Source organism: Hypomesus transpacificus, chromosome 19, assembly GCF_021917145.1.
Source record: "Hypomesus transpacificus isolate Combined female chromosome 19, fHypTra1, whole genome shotgun sequence".
Lineage (NCBI taxonomy): Eukaryota > Metazoa > Chordata > Actinopteri > Osmeriformes > Osmeridae > Hypomesus > Hypomesus transpacificus.
Window position 1 is genome coordinate 8783193 of NC_061078.1, and position 18146 is coordinate 8801338.

Here is an 18146-nt window from a genome sequence, read left to right on the forward strand (position 1 = left end):
ACACTCGTTTATACAAACTAGATTTTTTATATATTTATATACGTTTATATATTTCTGGTTGTGGCTCGTACTGTAGATGTCTAATATGAAAGGTCCTTGCTGTCATGGCATCTATTTTAGTAGTCATAGAAATAGTAAGTGTATTCACAATTTAATGTCAGGGTGTAGAATGATTCCTGAATTGGGATTACGTCAAATAATTCTGTGTCTGAAACCATGGAAACCACATTTGCTTCCTTGGAAGTTTCAAGAATGAAACACTGCCATCCTCAGGCAGAGATTTTTTTGTTTCTCTCTGAGAGATTTTTTTTGTTGAACAACACCATCAATTGCACTTGTGCAACAATGGTTGAGTTGAAGTGAATACAGTTGTCCAGTTGGAGAATTGTTTGTAACCACGTTCAATTTAATCTTCATAGCAATGAAATGTCTCAATTTTTTTAATTTAATTATAATAGAACATTGATTTTGGTTGAGTGAAAATACAAATTAACTTGACAAAAATGCCATATCAAGTTCTGTTCATTGTAAGCCTCAAGTCAACAGATCAGCTCACTTTTATAAATAAAATAAAAAAGAGGTTGGGACTTTTACAAAGACAATGAATGGATACATCAAAATGAGAAGATGAGAGCATTTCATCCACTGTTTTAAACACTATACACTGAACACTTAAAATCTCGGTTCAGTTTCAAAGATGGTCATAAATTAACCAATTCTAGTTTTTTGATGTTCATAAATAAAGGAGCAAAATTAATAACATATTTCATTTGTATTTTTCTTGTTTTTGCAATCCATCCACTTTGCTTACAGCAAAATGCTAGGTCCCATATAAATAGGAATGATTAAGAAAGACACTTAAAAGTGCAAAACAAGATGAAAAAAGTGTTGAAACAGGTCATTCTACAGCTTCAGTACACTTGCTCCAGAAAAGAACAGCAGCAATTTCCATTTTCTAAGCACATAACGTTCTTATTCATAAAAAATATATAGTTGGATGACAACTCTCAATTAAAACCACAAATGTATTTTAATTAAAACATGGCACCACCTATGGACCATGTTGCTTTTAGTATTATTCTAGAGTGCATTGGAGCAACACAAGATATTCCCTTTGGTGTGGTTTTTACCTCCCTGTAGCAGTATTTAAACTCTCAACCGTTCTAAAGAAAGAAATCATCTGAGATTTAATATTATTAAAATGGGTCATCTTATTTTCTATTTTCATATCTGTCATTGACTTCCAGAAACATGGCTTCCTGTCTGTGGTTCACTGCAAATCTGATTGCCTTAGAGCAGGGGTGTCGAACTCCGGTCCTCGAGGGCCGCTGTCCTGCATGTTTTAGATGTTTCCCTGCTCCAACACACCTGATTCAATTAAAAGGGTTGTTATAACGACCATTCATTCGAATTAGGTGAGCTGGATCAGGGAAACATCTAAAACATGCAGGACAGCGGCCCTCGAGGACCGGAGCTCGACACCCCTGCCTTAGAGAGAAGAACCATAAATAATTATAAATAACATGGGGATTGGTTCATAGATCATGCTTTACCCCACACAGCTCAGAACGTCTGACATGTTTCAAAGTTCTTTTTCCAACTGTCTGAAGCTAATTTTATATTTGTTTACTATGCAGTTTACAGAAATGAATCCCAACAAAAAGGAATCCCAAAATTCTGTTTAAGATTGGTAATAGACAACCAACTTCAAACACTACGTTTTGACAAATGTCCTGCTAGTTGTGTGTAACTTGTTGGTTCTGTTGAGTGTGTGCCGCTATTACTCCTTGGCGTGGGTCAGTTATCTTAGGGCTGGCGACGCTCTTTCTTGGTAAGCAGGTAGCACTGAATGGTTCTTAGACGGTCTTTGGCTGGAGCAAACTCTGGCTGCAGCTTGAGAGTGGACTCATACCAGTGCATGGCCTTCTCAAACTCCTCCTGAAAATGGGAATCCACAAACAATGTTAGCTTTCATACAACATAAATATGATCAATAATAGATCATATAATTTAGCTTTAATAACAAATGAAAAATCTTTACAATGTAACCTATTGCTCCTGTCAAAATCCTGCGAAACCATTTTAAACAATCTATATTGACTATCAAAAAATACAACAGAGCCCTTCCACCAGAATAATCGGTATGATGTTCTAAATGTTATTGGCATCTCACCATGGCAATGTAGACATTGGCAAGAGTGAAATGGTTCACGACAAAGTGCGGGGCGATCTCAACTGCCATGCGGGCCACGGTCAGGGCATCCTCCCACAGCCTTGCATTTTGGAAAATGTTGGCCAGACTGATCAGAGGCACGTCCTAGAAGAGGGAGGGAAAGAAAAAGAGACAGAGGGAAAGTTAGGTACGTAGAGAAATGGGGTGTTACAGTAAGAGAAACAAAAGATGGGTTTGGCTATTGTTGATTAAGAACTGCAAGTACATGTAAAGAAGAGACTGGATACAGTACCCTTGTTAGACTCCCGATGAAACTTAACAATTCACCATCATTTTTTTTAAACAATATTGACATATTGTGTACATATATGTACCGTTTATATCAATTATATTTAAGTTTAACCATGGCTGTGATCTATGATGCTTTCATGCAATATGGCATGTTTTGATAATTCAAATGAAGTGCATGTTACCTTCATATGGTGGGGGGCATAGTTAAGGGCCTGGCGCAGACAGTCGATGGCCCTTTTCCCCTGACCCTTCACCCTCCAGTAAAGAGCTGCCATGCTGGATAGCACCCAAGAGGTCTGGTTCTGTGTGAGAACGAGTTGTAGAGAGACAGATATAAAGACAGGGGAAGTGATTGAGAAGAGTGTGTGCATGTGAACATGGGTGATATACTGCATGGTTAGATAACACAACCACATGTTGTGGCTTCCTGTTGCCTTTACTTTGTAAATGAACTTTTAACAAACACAATCGAGGCTGTACAGTCAAATGTCCTGTAGATTTGAACTGCAACCTGAATCAGTAAAAAAGCGACAGAATCCAACATGTTACAAATTGAGGTTGATCATCTTTCTATGGAGCAACATTATATTTGACCCTCATAACTGTGTGAGCATCAATGGTACTGTACCTTCTCCAAGACCTTGGCGATGCGCGTGCCCACCTGCTCAAAGGACTGGGGGGGAAACTTGTCTTTTCCCAGATTCTGCAGCACCTAAAGCACCGGGGGGTAGAAGATGAGGAAGAAGGGGTGCCGATAAGGTGGGTGCAATTTGCAGATGGACACGGCAAAACAAACATTTGTGGCTGGGAGGTCATTTGGAATATCCATGTATTTTCATCCCTTTTCTGAACACTGGACTGGGTAGCTGCGAGTTGTTCACTTCACTGCTGCATTACTGGGTAGGTTATTTCTGGTGACACTAAAAGCTCAGTTAAACTAACATAGCCTTAGAGTGAATCACTGCTGCAGCAACCTCTTTGAGCTGGCTCTCGCCGGTGTAGTGGATGGCAGCACGGTTAGCCACTCCGGCCAGGTGGTCTAGGGTGTGCATGCTGGTGGCCAGGTTGGCATTACACAGAGGCTCTGCTGCTGGCTCCTGGAGAGGGGTGGCAAAGTCGATGTGCTCCGTGATGCTGTGGGGGAGTGGGTGTAAGGAGATGGAAAAGGGGTCATGTCATTTGAGGTACTTTCAAGTGTGGAATAAATGACAGATAGTGTTTCCCACAGATTGATATAGTTGATATAGCTGTCTGTCTTACTAGAACGACATATGTATACATCGTTGCTAACGTGTGTTGACGTTGTGACTGTGTGTGTGTATGTGAAAAAGACGCGTGAAAGACAGAGAGACGGAGGGAGAGCAGGGAAAAGAAATGCAGCTGAACGAATATGCTGCGTGTTTTAACTTAAATAGTGTTAACACATTTTCTTTACAAAATGTGGCGGCCGGTGTTGATTCTGTGGCACACCGCCACAAATTAGTCTATGTGTGGGAAACACTGGATATCCACAGTGTTGTTATTCTAAACGGTCATTTTCCTTTCTCAGCGAGATCTTAGTCGGTTTGCAAATAAATGACTGCAATGGTGTTTCCGGTGTTACAAAATGCCATATGGTAACCCATTCCATAACAGCCAGAGCACCACAGAGAAGACAGAGGTAGGTACTGACTCAATGTTCTTGGCAGACACAGCCAGCCAGGTGCTGGCTACGGTGGTGAGGTCCACCCTGCGTGTCCGCTGGCATTCCTCAGGCCCGGGCCAGCCCAGACTGGTGTAGTCCCTCCAGCGCCCTGCTGGCCACACACACACACACACAGAAACACACACACATATGAGTATGAGTTAGTCAGTGACAGTAGCACCACCTCCTGGGGGCTTCTCTGTCCTGTATGGATGTTATTCTTAAATGAAGTGAAGAAAATACATCAAATGTGAGCAGATGCGTCTAATGTGTTTGTTTGTGCGTTTGTACCTGAAGGGCCAGGAGAGGGGATAGTGGGCCCGCTGATCTCCAGGACAGAGTGCCCAGGCAGCAGCTCCCCCTTCTGGCCATTGTCAGTGCTGCTCCAGACCTCAAGGCTCTCAGCCTTAGGCTTCCTCACTCGCTTCACTTGAAATGTTATCTGAACAGGGAAGACATTTGTGAGGACCTTGATTGTTTATGTTGCCATAGTAGTTATAATCAGCTCAGCACTACAGATTTTCACCACTTCACTAGTTTTAGTGAGACTATTAGAACAAATCTGACAAAGGCTTTGGTTCACGTTTAGTCATTTAACACACATACTTACATACAAAATCATTTCATTCATGTTTTTATATTACTTCAGATTAAGTTAGAAAAACAACCAGTACCCTAAATCAACGTTTAAAATGGAAAATCGGCAAACAGGGTTTGACTGCAATATTTGGATGATTAAACACAAAACAAATAAATAAACACCTACCCACTCGGCCCCCTCGTCATCCTCACAGTTCCCAAGGCAGGGCCCTCCAGGGCGGGCACCCATGACACGGTCGTTTTTCAGCACCCGGATCCCCCGGAGATCCCCCCTCTTGCCCCCCACGTCCAGAGCCCCCATCAGTTCCTCCTTCAGCCGCCACTCCTCCTCCTCACCCCCCTCTCTTCCTCCTGCTTTCCCCGCTCCGCTGGCCGAGGGGGAAGCCCGCTGCTGTCCTGCTGCCTCGCCTGACCCGTTACTGTCCAGGACCACCTCTGACGGACACGGAGAGAAGGAGGGAGGAATAGTGGAAAGAAACATGGAATTATCCTTCTACCCAATCTAATGCCTCTTGTATTTTGTAGGTTTTGCGTACAAATTGTAGACCCAGCTTTGGTTGCCCCTTACTCTCAAAGAGAAGAGCCTCCTCCAGAGCAGCCCCAGGCAGAGACCCAGGCAGAGACCCAGACTGGGCTGTGGGGTCCTGCTTCTCCATGCTATCAGGCTCCCACTTATCCAACTGCATTCCTAGGTCCTCCTCCCCAACACACAAGGCACCTTCTGCATGGACAAATACACACATACGAAATTAACATGCCGTACACGCACACACAAAATTTGCAATCTTATGGACTTATGGAGTAATGGGAGCCAAACTTGGGCTCTGTGAAGAAAATATACAGCATTCTAAATTAGGTAGCTGTTATTTTTGGCCAGCTTGAATTATTGAGTGGCAGATTTCTCCACTTCAAAGCCCTTTCCCCTTCACTCACCATACCAGAGGAAAACAGTGGTAGAGCAAGTGAGAGGGGGAGAAGTATGAGCAGAGGAGGGTGAGAGAGCATGAAATGCGAAACCGAAAACATACAGGAGAGACAGGGAGGAACAGAGGGAGAAGACCCCATGGAGGGAGGAGACCCGATGGAGGGAGGAGACCCCATGGAGGGAGGAAACCAGGACAAATATGGCAAAAGGAGATATACAGCAAGGACAAAAAAGCTCAAATATTCAGACAAATGTGCTGTTGATTACTATCTTGATAGATCTGATTTTACAGGTGGCTATTGCTGTGAGTGTGTATGTGCACCAAATACCCTGGAGTAGATTGTAGACCAGGGAATGGTACTGTATGGCCTGTTGTGTACATTATTTGTGCAGTGCATTTGTGTTTCAGTCTACACACTTGTGTGGCCTTGCAAGAGTGTGTTTGAGTGGATGTATGTTTGGGTGTGTGGACTCACGCTGGCATGGTAGCCTCTGCGGCAGGTTGTAGAGGAAGGGGTAGAACTGCAGGCAGCGCAGCAGGGGCAGGCTTGCCCGGCACTGAGGGCAGATGGATGAGAGGGCCAGGGCGTGGCGGAACAGGCCCAGGGCGCCCGTCACGTTGCCCTGGGCCAGGCGCACGCTTGCTAGGCTGAGCAGGGTGTGAGGCTACCAGGGACAACCACAGCGGGAGGGTGAGAGGTCGAGAGGAAAAATAAGTGAGATTCCCGAAATATACATTGTAGAAAAGGACCAGAGCAAAAAAAACAATATACTGAGTGTATACCGTGTGCATTTCTGGGTTCACATGCTCCGGGACCCAAGCAGGGGGCTGCTAGTTCATGCACCTAAACTCGTACAGTCTGAGTGCGTGTTAAGTACCTCGGAGGCGTTGAGCGCCAGCGCCTCCACCAGCAGTGGGCACGCGTGGGCGGTGAGGCTGTGGTGGAGGAGGAGGTTAGCAGCGTTGGTGAGGGGAAGGTGGCGGTACGGAGGCGGGGCAGACACTAAAGCGTGGCGTAAGCACTGCAGGGCTCTAGTGCCATTGCCTTTAGCTCTCCAGAATAACGCAGCCTCGTTCTGGAGCAGCCAGTGGGGGGCGCTAGACTAAAAGAAAGAGAAGAAGAAAAAAAAAGTGAAAAGGGGTGTTGATATGGCAACATGGTTTGTCTTTGGTATGGCAAAGCTCAACTAGATTTGTCAAGAGTGAAGTCCTAATAGTTACAGTATGTGAGATTTGAGGCCCAGAAAAGGGCAAAAATATATATTTTACTTAAAAAATGTGCCTCTAGTGATGTTCTGGGGCTTGTATTTCCAAGATCCTTGGTTGCACTGGCTGTTTGGAGAATTCATCGGGAAGTGCTTCACCTGTTTCATTGCTTGCACTATACTTGCACCAATCTGGTCCAAACTCCAGCCTCCACTACGAGAGAGCAGCACCTGAACCATACACACACACACAATTCAGCCAGGGAGAACACTTGTCTATGGATATCCCAAAGCATGCAGCAAGACACAGGCGTGTGCACGCACTCGTGCTCTCACACACACACATGAGGACTCCTAGTACCGATAGCTACCTGAAATGAATAGGGGTCTGGTAGCTCCTTGCCCTCCATTGGCCAGCCCACCGAGACAGGCAGGTCAGCTGGGGCAGGCTGGGGGCCGGGGCCGCAGTCTGGCACGGCCACCGTCTTAGGAGGGTCACCACTCTCATAGAGCAGAGTCTGAACTGGGCTGTATGAGCGAACACACACACACACAATGCTGTTATCTATAGCCAGCACAACCAGAGGTCTCAACTCCAAGGTTGCAATACTTAGCACAGGTTAAGATCTTCTAGGCTCTGAGTTACTCACACAGCCCGGACACACTCACCTAAGGCCCTGCGTCTCGGGAGGGAGGTAGAAAGTGGGAAGTAAATGTGCCAAAGGAACTGCAGGGAACTCGCGGGCGCAGTCGGCTCTCTGTGGCCAGAGCATCCTTTGGACATCCTGCAGAAAAAATACATGGACCCACTTAGCTTTCTAGGTCAGCCCATACATTACACACACTGCTTGTACAGTTAATTGTACTACTTCGGCTTGTGGTACTGGCACATTATGCAAACATTTAGGATATACAGTACAGCATCGCAACAGTAATCAATTAATTGGTGACACTCTGGGTCGACTCATTAATCAATGATGGTCTAGCCAACACTCACACAAGCTTACAAGCACCCACCTCAGTAGGGTAGGCGTCCTGGCTCCACAGGGCTGCGGGATGCTGCTCTCCAGATACGGAGGGCTGGAGCTGGGGGTTGGCCGTCTCGTTAGCGCCGTGCTCGGAGACCAGAGCCACGCTGCCCGCCACAGACATCTCCTCTCCGAACTAAGGAGACGAGGAGAGGGAGGGGACATGAGGAAACGCTCATAAAATGGTCGTTTTGGTACTTGCACTTACGTCACACAAAATAAGCACAATTATCTTATTTCATTGTTGAAAGTGACTTGTTTTGAAAGTTGAACATGTCTGGTGGTTGCAGTATACCTGGATGTAGTGGACATATTCATACAGGTCTCCGCGGTGATAACGTACAGGTAGGTCGAAGGGGCAAAAGAGACTGCGTTGTTGTGGGCCCAGACGACACATCTGGTGGTTCCCTGTACACACACACACACACGTATTACTGACAGACAATGTATTGCGGTTAAGTATTGAGTGTAAAAGCAGCCACATGTATTAGCAGCATTAGTCTAGCACCCCCATTGTCATCGATGGAACTGCCATTCTATCTATATCCTCACCCAGCTGTGCCTCCTTCGCCATCTGAGTCTCGTGAATAATGTTGCGTAATATCTGCTCCTCCTGCAGCAGCTTGTGCTTGTCTAGCGCCTCCTGCTGGCGGAGGTAGTGGTCATGCTGCCTCTGGTACTCCTTCAGCTCATTCAGGGTGCGCTGCAGAGACCTGGGGAGCGGGGAAGAGGGGAAGGAAGTGATGGGTCCGCGAATCACCGCCACGTCTAGGACCTCGGATCCCTCTTTCCAAGAATGCGCATGGGTAAACGTGCATAACGTGACAGCAGCAACTGTCTGGCAAATTTGACTAAATTGGTTGCACTTAGGAGCCTTGCTATGCTTTGTGCTCGTGGTTGGAAGTGCTGGCGTGTGTGTAGACACTGTGAGGGGTCCTGTCCTTACCTGTGCTGAGCCTCCAGACGCTGCTCCAGCTTCTGCTGACAGAGCACAGCATGCTTCCTCCTCAGGGCCTGCTCAAAGCCAGGCTGGGCCTGCAGGGCCTGCTCATAGCACAGCACCGAGTGGTTGTACTCCCCTAGCATCTAAGGACAGAGAATCAGATGTCAGGGAAAATGTTATCTTGTCTGTTTTAGAGAAAGGAAGAGGGTGAAGAATAGAGAAGTCCAAGACAATGACATGTGGGGTATAAATGTCTATTAATGTAAAAACACTTGCATTTTGAATTACATTAACTGTCATCTTTTTGTCATTCCTACACAGGAAATATAATTTACATTATGCAGATTGGTTGGCATGGCCTTAGGAATCACTTACAGCATAGATGTTGCCCAGGGTGTAGTGGCTGGTGAGGAGGTCAGAGGTCAGGTCAAGGGCTGCATGTGCCAAGATGGCAGCGTCGGCAGAGAAGTGGGCCCGGTGTAGGATGTTCGCCATGTTAACCAGGGCAATGTCCTTGTGTTGCCTGCATGTGTGCGGGGAACCAAACACATCTAGGTTGACACAACAAATGTTGAAGTATCTAAAGTATGCCTGTTTTGCCAAAGCAAAAAGCCATTTTGCTTTGATTGATCAACAACAACCACAACAACAAAATATACAAATCAAAAAGAAGCTTTGCTTTTGGAAAGCTGAGAGATGTTATCATTGTTAATCCCATTGCTAATCCCTTTAATAAACCAGCAGTGTTGAACAGGGCATACCTTGGAGAGAAGTGCAGGGCTCGAACCACACAGTCCACTGCCCTTTTTGGCTCGTTCTTCATGCGCCAGTAGAACGATGCTAGGTTGTACAAAACCCACGATGAAGAGTTCTGAAACAAACATTAACACACATGGTATGTCAGGGTGGAAATGGGAAAGGGGGGGGCTACAAATTCATGGTTTACATTTACATTTAGTCGTTTAGAGGACGCTCTTATCGTATATAGATCTCACAATTTAATAACGGCTTTGTCATCCTTTGAAGTTATGCTTAATTAAATTGCATTCATTCAAAAGCATAATTAAAGAAAAAAATTAATTTGATGTAAACAAATTCACCCAGAGTTTGATTAATATTCATATCAGTGCATCCCTCATTGTTTTAGTAATTTACAAGAAAATTCACTGATATGGATGTCTCAAGTGGGGAAAAGGCTCACCCTTAGAAGCCCTTGGTGGATTCTGTGTCCCACCTCATCCATGCTGTGGCCCAGCTTGTGAGAAACAGAGCCAAAGATAGGGTCTTCCTTGGAGAGGAGAGGGGAGGTCAGGTTCACCCTCTCTTGCACGCCCTTTAGGACAGAAAGAAAATACGTAAACAAAATGTACAAAATGCTGTGGCAAGAGTGAGACGTGTGTCAATATACACTCCATTTGTGACACCCCGTGAGAATATTTCAATAAAAACCATCAATAGACTATAAAAAAAACATTCACATAGATACTTGTCCATATATCTTATTGAATTGAAGTGTCCTATATGTGCAAGTCTCACCCTTAGGTGCTGGAAGGCATGGATACTATACGGCAGGTCAAAGACTTTGGCACAGTCTGGTATTTCCAGGTCTGGGGGCAGAGGGGACCTGGAATCCACAAAATCTTCAGGGCTGCAAAGGAAGAACACATGATTAGTTCACATTTCTAATGTGACCAAAAGAATAACTCAATTTGAAGTTCCCGATCTTCACGGCTATTCCAAGGACTGATGATTTTTTTTTGCTAGAGCATGACACAGTGGACTCACAATTCAATGTCATGCTGCTGCTATTGGCAGTTTGTTGTAACTAATTGCTTATTGACGCTCACATACCTTTTCTATTAAAACTAGCATAATAAAGACGTTTTAACCATTTGAGCTTACCAGATATCTTTGCTCTCCAATGAGATGTAGGTCCCATCGTACAGGTCCAGATCTCCCAGGGGCACTTTAGCCGTGACACAGTCTGCATCCTCTTTGTAGTGCCTCTGCTCCAGCCCTGTGTCCCTGTCCTCGTTCTCCTCTATATGAATCTTCTGAGCAACTAGCTGCTTCTGCGTGACAAGAGGGTTTTTAAATTATTTTTAATGACCACCTTTTTTGCTAATGCAAATGTAATCATCATGAAGTAAATAGTGTAAGAGCAGTTTTGAAATTATATCAAAACTCAGGTATACTTTAAAAGCATGCATGAACCGGTCTCTAGGCCCAATAGACCTACCACCATAATTGTCCTAGTGTAAGTGATTTCCCATTAAGTGATTCCATGTTTATTAATGCCATAAAAGGGTGACAGCACCTCTAATTTTTTGAGGTAGTTGACGCGGGTCTCCTGTCGCATGAAGATGACAAGGTCATGTGGGTGTTTGAGATTTAAAGGTGAGTCGACCTGTAACAAATAAAGTGTCTGCTTCAAAACAGGCTGATGGCATTACACATCCAAAGCAGCTCCTTCAGTTTGCATGGAACACAGTATACATGCAACAGGGGCTCAATTATATTTATCTAAGCATGGTTGTGTTGTTAAAAAAATTATATGTCATCCCTGGACATATCAGTTTGTAAAATAGTTTCGTTTGCCATAGCCTATAAGCCACTGTCTTGTCTTTGGTCCTAATGTCGCATGATGAAATGGCTTGGCTGGTCAAGCAATTCTTGCAACATCATTCAGTTGACATGCACTGTGCAACGCAGCTGGCAACTGATATGTTTGGTATAATGCGCTAACGTTGTTGAGTATTCCTGAAAAGACGGCAGTAAACGGCCAATATGACATGCGGTTAACCATAATTGCAGTAGCTAGAAGAGCTTTACAATGTCTCGCTGTAAATGTGTAGACTGCATGTTAACTGTTGCACTATCAACCCAACGTTAAAAAAACACTTTCTTGTACCACTCAAACTCCCAAGGGTTTATTAGTCTGTGTTAAAAGTACCTAGCTGGCCAGCTCATGACAGCTAATGCTAGCTCGACTGTAATGCAACGCTCCGCTTTAGGTAGCTAGCTAAATGTAATGTAGCTAGCATTGGTCTTGAATAAACACGGCCGATTTCGTACTTGTTGTTGAATTTTTCCATCTTCTGTGACGACCCAGTGGGTAGTAGCGCCCCCGGACTCGACCAAAAGTATACACAGAAAGATGAAAATCTTAACTTGTGCAAAGGATTTTCGTGAGACGTTGACATCGGGCAGATACCCAGGACTGATTTTCCAGAAGTCCGCCATTTTTCTGTCTCCTTTCCACTCTTGTGGCAGAAAACGCTCCCAACGTAAAAGCAGCTGACGATGGAATTCCCAAACTTCCTGTCCATCAACATAAAGTACTGTAGCTATGTTGTCTGTATATTCTAATGTGTATTTGTAATAAATACATGTAATATATACACATACATATAAACTCCCTAACACACATGGATTAATTTAAATATATATCGTTCCCAATTTGTTGTAATAAACTATTGGAATACATGCCTGACCTTATAGTTGACATGCCGGTACCTAGATGCGTTTGGAAATTCCCAAAACGGAAAGGTACGGGCACCTAGGTTCAATAAGCAATTTAATGCAGATATAATCATATGTATACTGTCATATATTGAACCTAGCTCATACAATTGAATTGGTTGAACAGTGTACTGTAGAACTTGTAAACATCGGAAACAGTTTTTGGTACTGAATTTGACACAACGCTTCCTTTGACAATTTTTTGAATCGTATACAGTAATCCCATCAACAACCATTCCAAATCTGGACAGAATAAAAACATGCACACACGTGTGGTTGGTAATATGACCAAAAGATGGCGCTCTATTTAATATAGCTTAATTTGACTTTGGAGCAAGAAGAAGAACCTTGTGTTGTGACGTTTGGAAAATGCAGGAAGAAAACTAGTGAGTCAACTAAAAAAACTTCGAGGCATTATTAAACGTAAAGGTAATATTTGAAATGGTATAACATTTAAAGGAGTATACAATGAAAAGTAAAACGTTATCTATAGACTGCAATTTGCTAACATTCTATATATTTATATTGACGTGTAGTTTGACGTGTTTGCTGAAATTTTGGGGAAGTGTACCACTGCAACAGAGGTGCTTTTCCGTATCGCACAAATCGACGTGATTCATTTTTTGGATTGCAAATTAGCTCACTGATACGGGATTCATAAAATAGCTGCTATTTTCTTTTCTTCTCATTTTACTTGAAAACGTTTACGGGGAGAAGCTTGTCATAACTTGTTTTAGCTATGCTAGGCTACTAGGGGATTTAAGGAATTGACAGCCCCGCCCAGTTCAAACGTTGGATTCAAGCAGATAGTATTCAGACTACATGTTTTGAGAGATCATTATTGATTTGACTTGCGATCGTTGCCTCAATGATAAGTTGCCATCTACTAATTCTTGACAAGCAAAGAGCTCTGTTACTTTAGGCCTCTCTGGCCAATTACACCAGCAGCGTCTAACTTTTTTTGAGATTCTATCAATTGGTCTAACTAGGTTCAGCCTTTTTATGTCTCTCATACACACTCTTTCGCTCTTTCCATCTCTTTAGATGTCCTGCTTAGAGGGTGAGAAGAGCAGCTTGGAGGACGATGGGTGTTGTGGGGCAAGTGACTTTCCAGCGGAGCTCTCAAACTGTGCCTTAGCTATGATGGAAAAAGAGGGTGACTTCAGTCCATCAGAAAGCCCCGGCTTGTTTAGTGGAGGAACAGACATTCTGAGGGACACTCCTGCACAGGGGTATGACGTGGAGTTCGACCCTCCTCTGGAGAGCAAGTACGAGTGCCCGATTTGCCTCATGGCTCTACGAGCAGCAGTGCAAACTCCATGTGGACATCGTTTCTGTCGGAGTTGTATTGAGAAGTCCATCCGGTAAGCTAACCAACCACCCACGCACCCCCTCTCACTCTAAGGCTGTTTTTGCTTTCCCTTTCAATTAGGTATTCCCTACCTTTCACTTCCACTTTCACTTTCCGTTCATACCTAGTTCTACCAATTGAGGATGCTACTGGAAGTGTCTAGCTGTTGTTTTCCATATTCTTATCCTTATCATTACAAACTTGTCAGTTTTTTTGGTTTGTTACAGGTGCTGTTATCCCTTGAGTGGTGCAGTGCTTTTTACTGCGCAAAATGATGTGCAGCACTTTGTTATTGTGATTAAGGACCATGACTATCCCTTTCTCCCCAGTGATACAGGGCAGAGGTGTCCAGTGGACAATGAGATACTGCTGGAGAACCAGCTTTTTCCAGATAATTTTGCTAAACGAGAGATTCTGTCCCTCACTGTGCGCTGTCCCAACAAAGACTGCATAGAGAAAATGGAGCTTCGCCATCTAGAAGTAAGCAACCAAGCATGTCAGCTGGTTAGACCCTATAGGTTAAATGTTCAATGTAGTGCGTGCACTGTATGGGAGGAACCATGGATATTGGGAGGTTTTGATTTGTCTCGGAGGCAAGAGCATTTCATTAAGAGCTATCAACTGTGTGATATTCTTGCTTTGCTAATGAAAATTGATTTTCAAAGGCTTTCTTTGACTAAAAGGCCCAATCACTTGAAATCCTATTAAGACATCTCACCCACATAATCTGTTGTTAACTGATTTTCAACTTTTCTTTGCCAGAGTCATGTGAACCAGTGCCAGTATGCCACTGTGCCATGCCCACTGTGCCAGGAATCTGTGTGGAAGAGCCAGCTAGAGGAACACACAAGCCTACAATGCCAGCGAAGACCAGTTTCTTGCCCTGACTGTGTGGCGAGTTTTGTCTATGAAGACAGTGAAGTATGGCTCACTTATATGGTCCTGATATTACATGAATAAATCCCCTGTTTTTCAATATTTGTATTTGAATGGGCTGATTTGAAGAATAACACTGCAGGATTCAATTGTAAAGCTATTTCACTACAAGTCAGTTCCTATGTGTAACATTGACCTCACAAAAATGATGCCTAGCCGCTCATCCATTCTCAAGCTCTAGTTAGAATCCCTTGGGTGGCATGGGTATTCAAGTTATTTAAAATGTATTTATTTGTAATTTAATCAAATAATGCATTTGTTCCGGTTTCATATGCAGCTCCATAAGCAAAGGTGTCCCTTTGCCAATGTGTCATGTCAATACTGTGAAATGGAGCTCATTAGAGACCAGGTGAGTCAATATTATTTTCTTGTGTCAGTTTATAAAATAGCTGTGTACTGAGCTGTTTGTCACATCAAGTTGGGCTATTTCTTAAAGAGCATACTCAGAATCGCAACAGATTGTCGTATTCAACAATTCACATATTCCAGTTGATGTGTGCCCCTCAGAACTATGTGTTTCTTGATTTGGAATTGAACATTTTACAAAGCAGAAACAGTTACTTCTCAATCATTATCAGGCCAGGAAAAATATGCATATTTTTCTTTCAGTTGGAATCTCACTGTGATATGGATTGTCAGAAAGCGCCTATAGCCTGCCCATTTAGCAAGTTTGGATGTCGAGAACGGGTAAGCTACAAATGTAGTTTTTCATTTTACACCCACTTCAAATCCTTTCAAGTGAAAGTTATTTTTTCATGTCATGGGCCACCGTCAAAGTACCATTTTCATTTTAGCAACACCTGACCAATGTCACATTTATTTAGCTTGACCTTGTTGAAGGTCAAGGTTGTCAAGGTTCAACCCTGGTCGCCACCTAGTTGTCCTACAACCTTTTGAGATGCATATATTCCAGATGCTGCGGCACGACCTGGCTCAGCACATGCAGGAGTTCACACAGATGCACATGCACTACATGGCAGAGTTCCTCAGCGGCCTCAGCATCAACGGAATCAAGCCACCGCCGTTAGGGGCCGCTTCGCCTGACACCCGTGGCGAGGCCAGGGGAGCAGGACCTAGCTGCAGTGCTGCCCCCTGCCAGTGCAGCAGGGAACGACAGGCACTTAAGGAGACCACACAGCACCTGGATGGGCGGCTGGTGCGGCAGGACCACCAGCTCCGCGAGCTTAGCATTCACAAGGACAACCAGGTACAGCAAGTGTGTGATACCCATCATTCTTGCTATTGGTGTACTATGATGAGTTGTAAATGAAAATGGTATCATACATTTCGTTGATTCTTTCAAAACAAAAGGTTTTGGACACTGATGGATATTTTTTATTTGATTGAAATGTTGAGGCTTGGGGGGCAAATTTGGTTTGATCGTTGCAGTTTGTCAACTTTATTTAAAGTAATCGTACTTTACACTGTGTGACAATTTGTCCGACTGTGACCATTTGTCCGACAAAAAAATTTGCAACCTCATTGACAAACCCTGCATTATGTGTGAACTGTAAAATAAACTGCATTCAGCATTTTGTGAACTAACTTTTAACAAGCATGTCATACAGTAACTACTTGAAAACCATTTTATGTCTGCCATGGTTGCAGTCTACTCAGTTGATGGAGCTGAGACGCAAGGTGGCATCTCTGGAGGAGAAGGTGAGCGAGCTGGAAGCCCAGCAGTGCCAGGGCATCTTCGTGTGGCGCCTGGATGGCTTCTCTGCTCACCTGCGTACCCAGGAGGGGGGGCATTCCGTAGTGGTGCACAGCCCTGGCTTCTACACCGGCCGCCCAGGCTACAAGCTATGCTTGCGCCTCCACCTTCAGACGCCCACCGCTCCGCGCTGTTCCAACTACATATCGCTCTTTGTGCACACAATGCAAGGTTACTTCGACAGCCAGTTGTCATGGCCCTTGCAGGGCAGCATCCGCCTGGCAGTGCTGGACCAGAATCCCGAAGGGAATCATCACGTGGAGGTGATGGAGACAAAGCCAGATCTTCAGGCCTTTCAGAAGCCCACCCTCCATCGCAACCCCAAGGGCTTCGGCTACGTCACATTCCTGCACCTGCAGCAGCTGCAGCAGAAGGGCTTCATAAAGGACGACACCCTACTAGTGCGCTGCGAGGTAACACCCCGCTTTGACTGCGCCCTCAGGAGGGAGGGGGCGGGGGTCCAACCAAGAGGCCCCGAGGCCTCACTTTGAGGACTTAAAGATTCAGAGAGAAAAGGAGAGACAAAAATGGCAAGTGTTGTTCATACTTAGCTGACGTGTGGCTGTTTGCAAGCCAGGACTGAATGTACATCCCCTTGTCACAGAATTATTTGTGAAAATCCACAAGGCTTGCAACAACAGATAACAGGGAGCTAAGAACCCCTTGCTAAGACTTCATTATTTCCTGTTCAGGTGTGGACACTATCAGTGGCATACAAATGTGCTTTATACATCTATGAAAGTGCCTTTGCCAGTCAAAATAATACATGCTTTTTTACATTGTAGGTTGAATGGATCATTTATAATATCTATAAATTAATGTAATTAAAGCATAAAATAAGTATTCCATATTACATTCCAATTAGGCTGGTGGCATGGTCAGGGTGAATCTGGTAAGAGACACAAATCATTTCTGAAACTCTTACATTAAGTTAGAAACATTTTACATTCCTGTCACCCTAGTGAGTTGTTGTGGGGGAAAGCTGATATTTGAATCTCTTTTTATGGACTGAGCTTCCCAAAAACGGATATTTGTGACTTCCTTAAAGTTTTTGTGCTGTCACAATTACTGTTGTAAAGACGCAAAGAATCACAGACTGCTGTATCCACCCACAGTGATTAGGGTGATTAAGGGTGTGCATCTTGTATTTATTTTACCTGAATGTTTTTCCTGAATATTCTGTATACAATATGCTTAAGTGGTTGTAGTAGGAATTGTCAAGTGTCTCTTTCAGTGCTTTAATGTACACGTTTAATGAAAGTGACATTTCTACAGTAACAGAACTTCTATAATCTAATATCCTACAATATGCTGCCAAGCTTAATGGACCTCAACATGGGGTGACACTGGATTGTGTGAAGACTGAATGAAATAACAATAATAACTTTTACATTTGCTATGGTAACAAAATCAACTATTAAATACTACTATATTTATGGTCAGTACATTTAGAAGCCCCTTTGCTGATACATTCAGCTGTTTGACAGCTCAGTTCTCATTTAAGATAAATTGTACCATATTATCATCCAGTTGTGTCTTGATGTCTGTTGCGTGCAGTAGAAGGATTGAAAGAATGCATGGTACTCCAAAGCAAATACGAATAAAATAATTGTTTGCCTTTTCATAAAATCTGACATCTTTCATATCAGGGACATGATGTTTACTTAAGATGACCAAATACCTTATCTACATACTGTAACATGTACAGAATTATCAAGACAGTACATTATGATACCAGTAACTTCATTAGTACAGACATTTGCATTTTGACAC

At 43.8% G+C, this 18146-nt stretch overlaps 2 protein-coding genes across 5 annotated transcripts; one reads left to right on the forward strand and one right to left on the reverse strand.

Moving 5' to 3' along the window:
• Positions 1-1488: 1488 nt before the first annotated feature.
• On the reverse strand, positions 1489-12126 carry ttc17 (tetratricopeptide repeat domain 17). Of its 2 annotated transcripts, none has more exons than XM_047042443.1 (25): positions 11926-12126; positions 11168-11257; positions 10753-10922; positions 10387-10498; positions 10052-10183; positions 9612-9721; positions 9226-9373; positions 8854-8993; positions 8460-8620; positions 8203-8315; positions 7897-8043; positions 7549-7664; positions 7251-7407; positions 7039-7110; positions 6553-6777; positions 6150-6339; positions 5317-5469; positions 4915-5183; positions 4440-4590; positions 4137-4257; positions 3439-3598; positions 3093-3176; positions 2647-2766; positions 2174-2317; positions 1489-1938 (listed from the first exon to the last, which is right to left on the reverse strand). In XM_047042443.1, exons 1-25 carry the CDS (start codon positions 12091-12093, stop codon positions 1807-1809), a joined length of 3585 nt encoding a protein of 1194 aa, XP_046898399.1. In that variant the 5' UTR covers positions 12094-12126; the 3' UTR covers positions 1489-1806. The 2 variants fall into 2 exon arrangements, with proteins under 2 accessions (XP_046898399.1, XP_046898398.1); XM_047042442.1 differs by having other exon boundaries at positions 4137-4260.
• A 583-nt stretch (positions 12127-12709) lies between these two features.
• On the forward strand, positions 12710-18002 carry traf6 (TNF receptor-associated factor 6). Of its 3 annotated transcripts, none has more exons than XM_047041707.1 (8): positions 12710-12758; positions 13417-13736; positions 14053-14203; positions 14486-14644; positions 14937-15008; positions 15269-15346; positions 15573-15875; positions 16268-18002. In XM_047041707.1, exons 2-8 carry the CDS (start codon positions 13417-13419, stop codon positions 16862-16864), a joined length of 1680 nt encoding a protein of 559 aa, XP_046897663.1. In that variant the 5' UTR covers positions 12710-12758; the 3' UTR covers positions 16865-18002. The 3 variants fall into 3 exon arrangements, with proteins under 3 accessions (XP_046897663.1, XP_046897662.1, XP_046897665.1); XM_047041706.1 differs by having other exon boundaries at positions 12713-12801; XM_047041709.1 differs by having other exon boundaries at positions 12713-12801; positions 15573-15866.
• Positions 18003-18146: the final 144 nt, after the last annotated feature.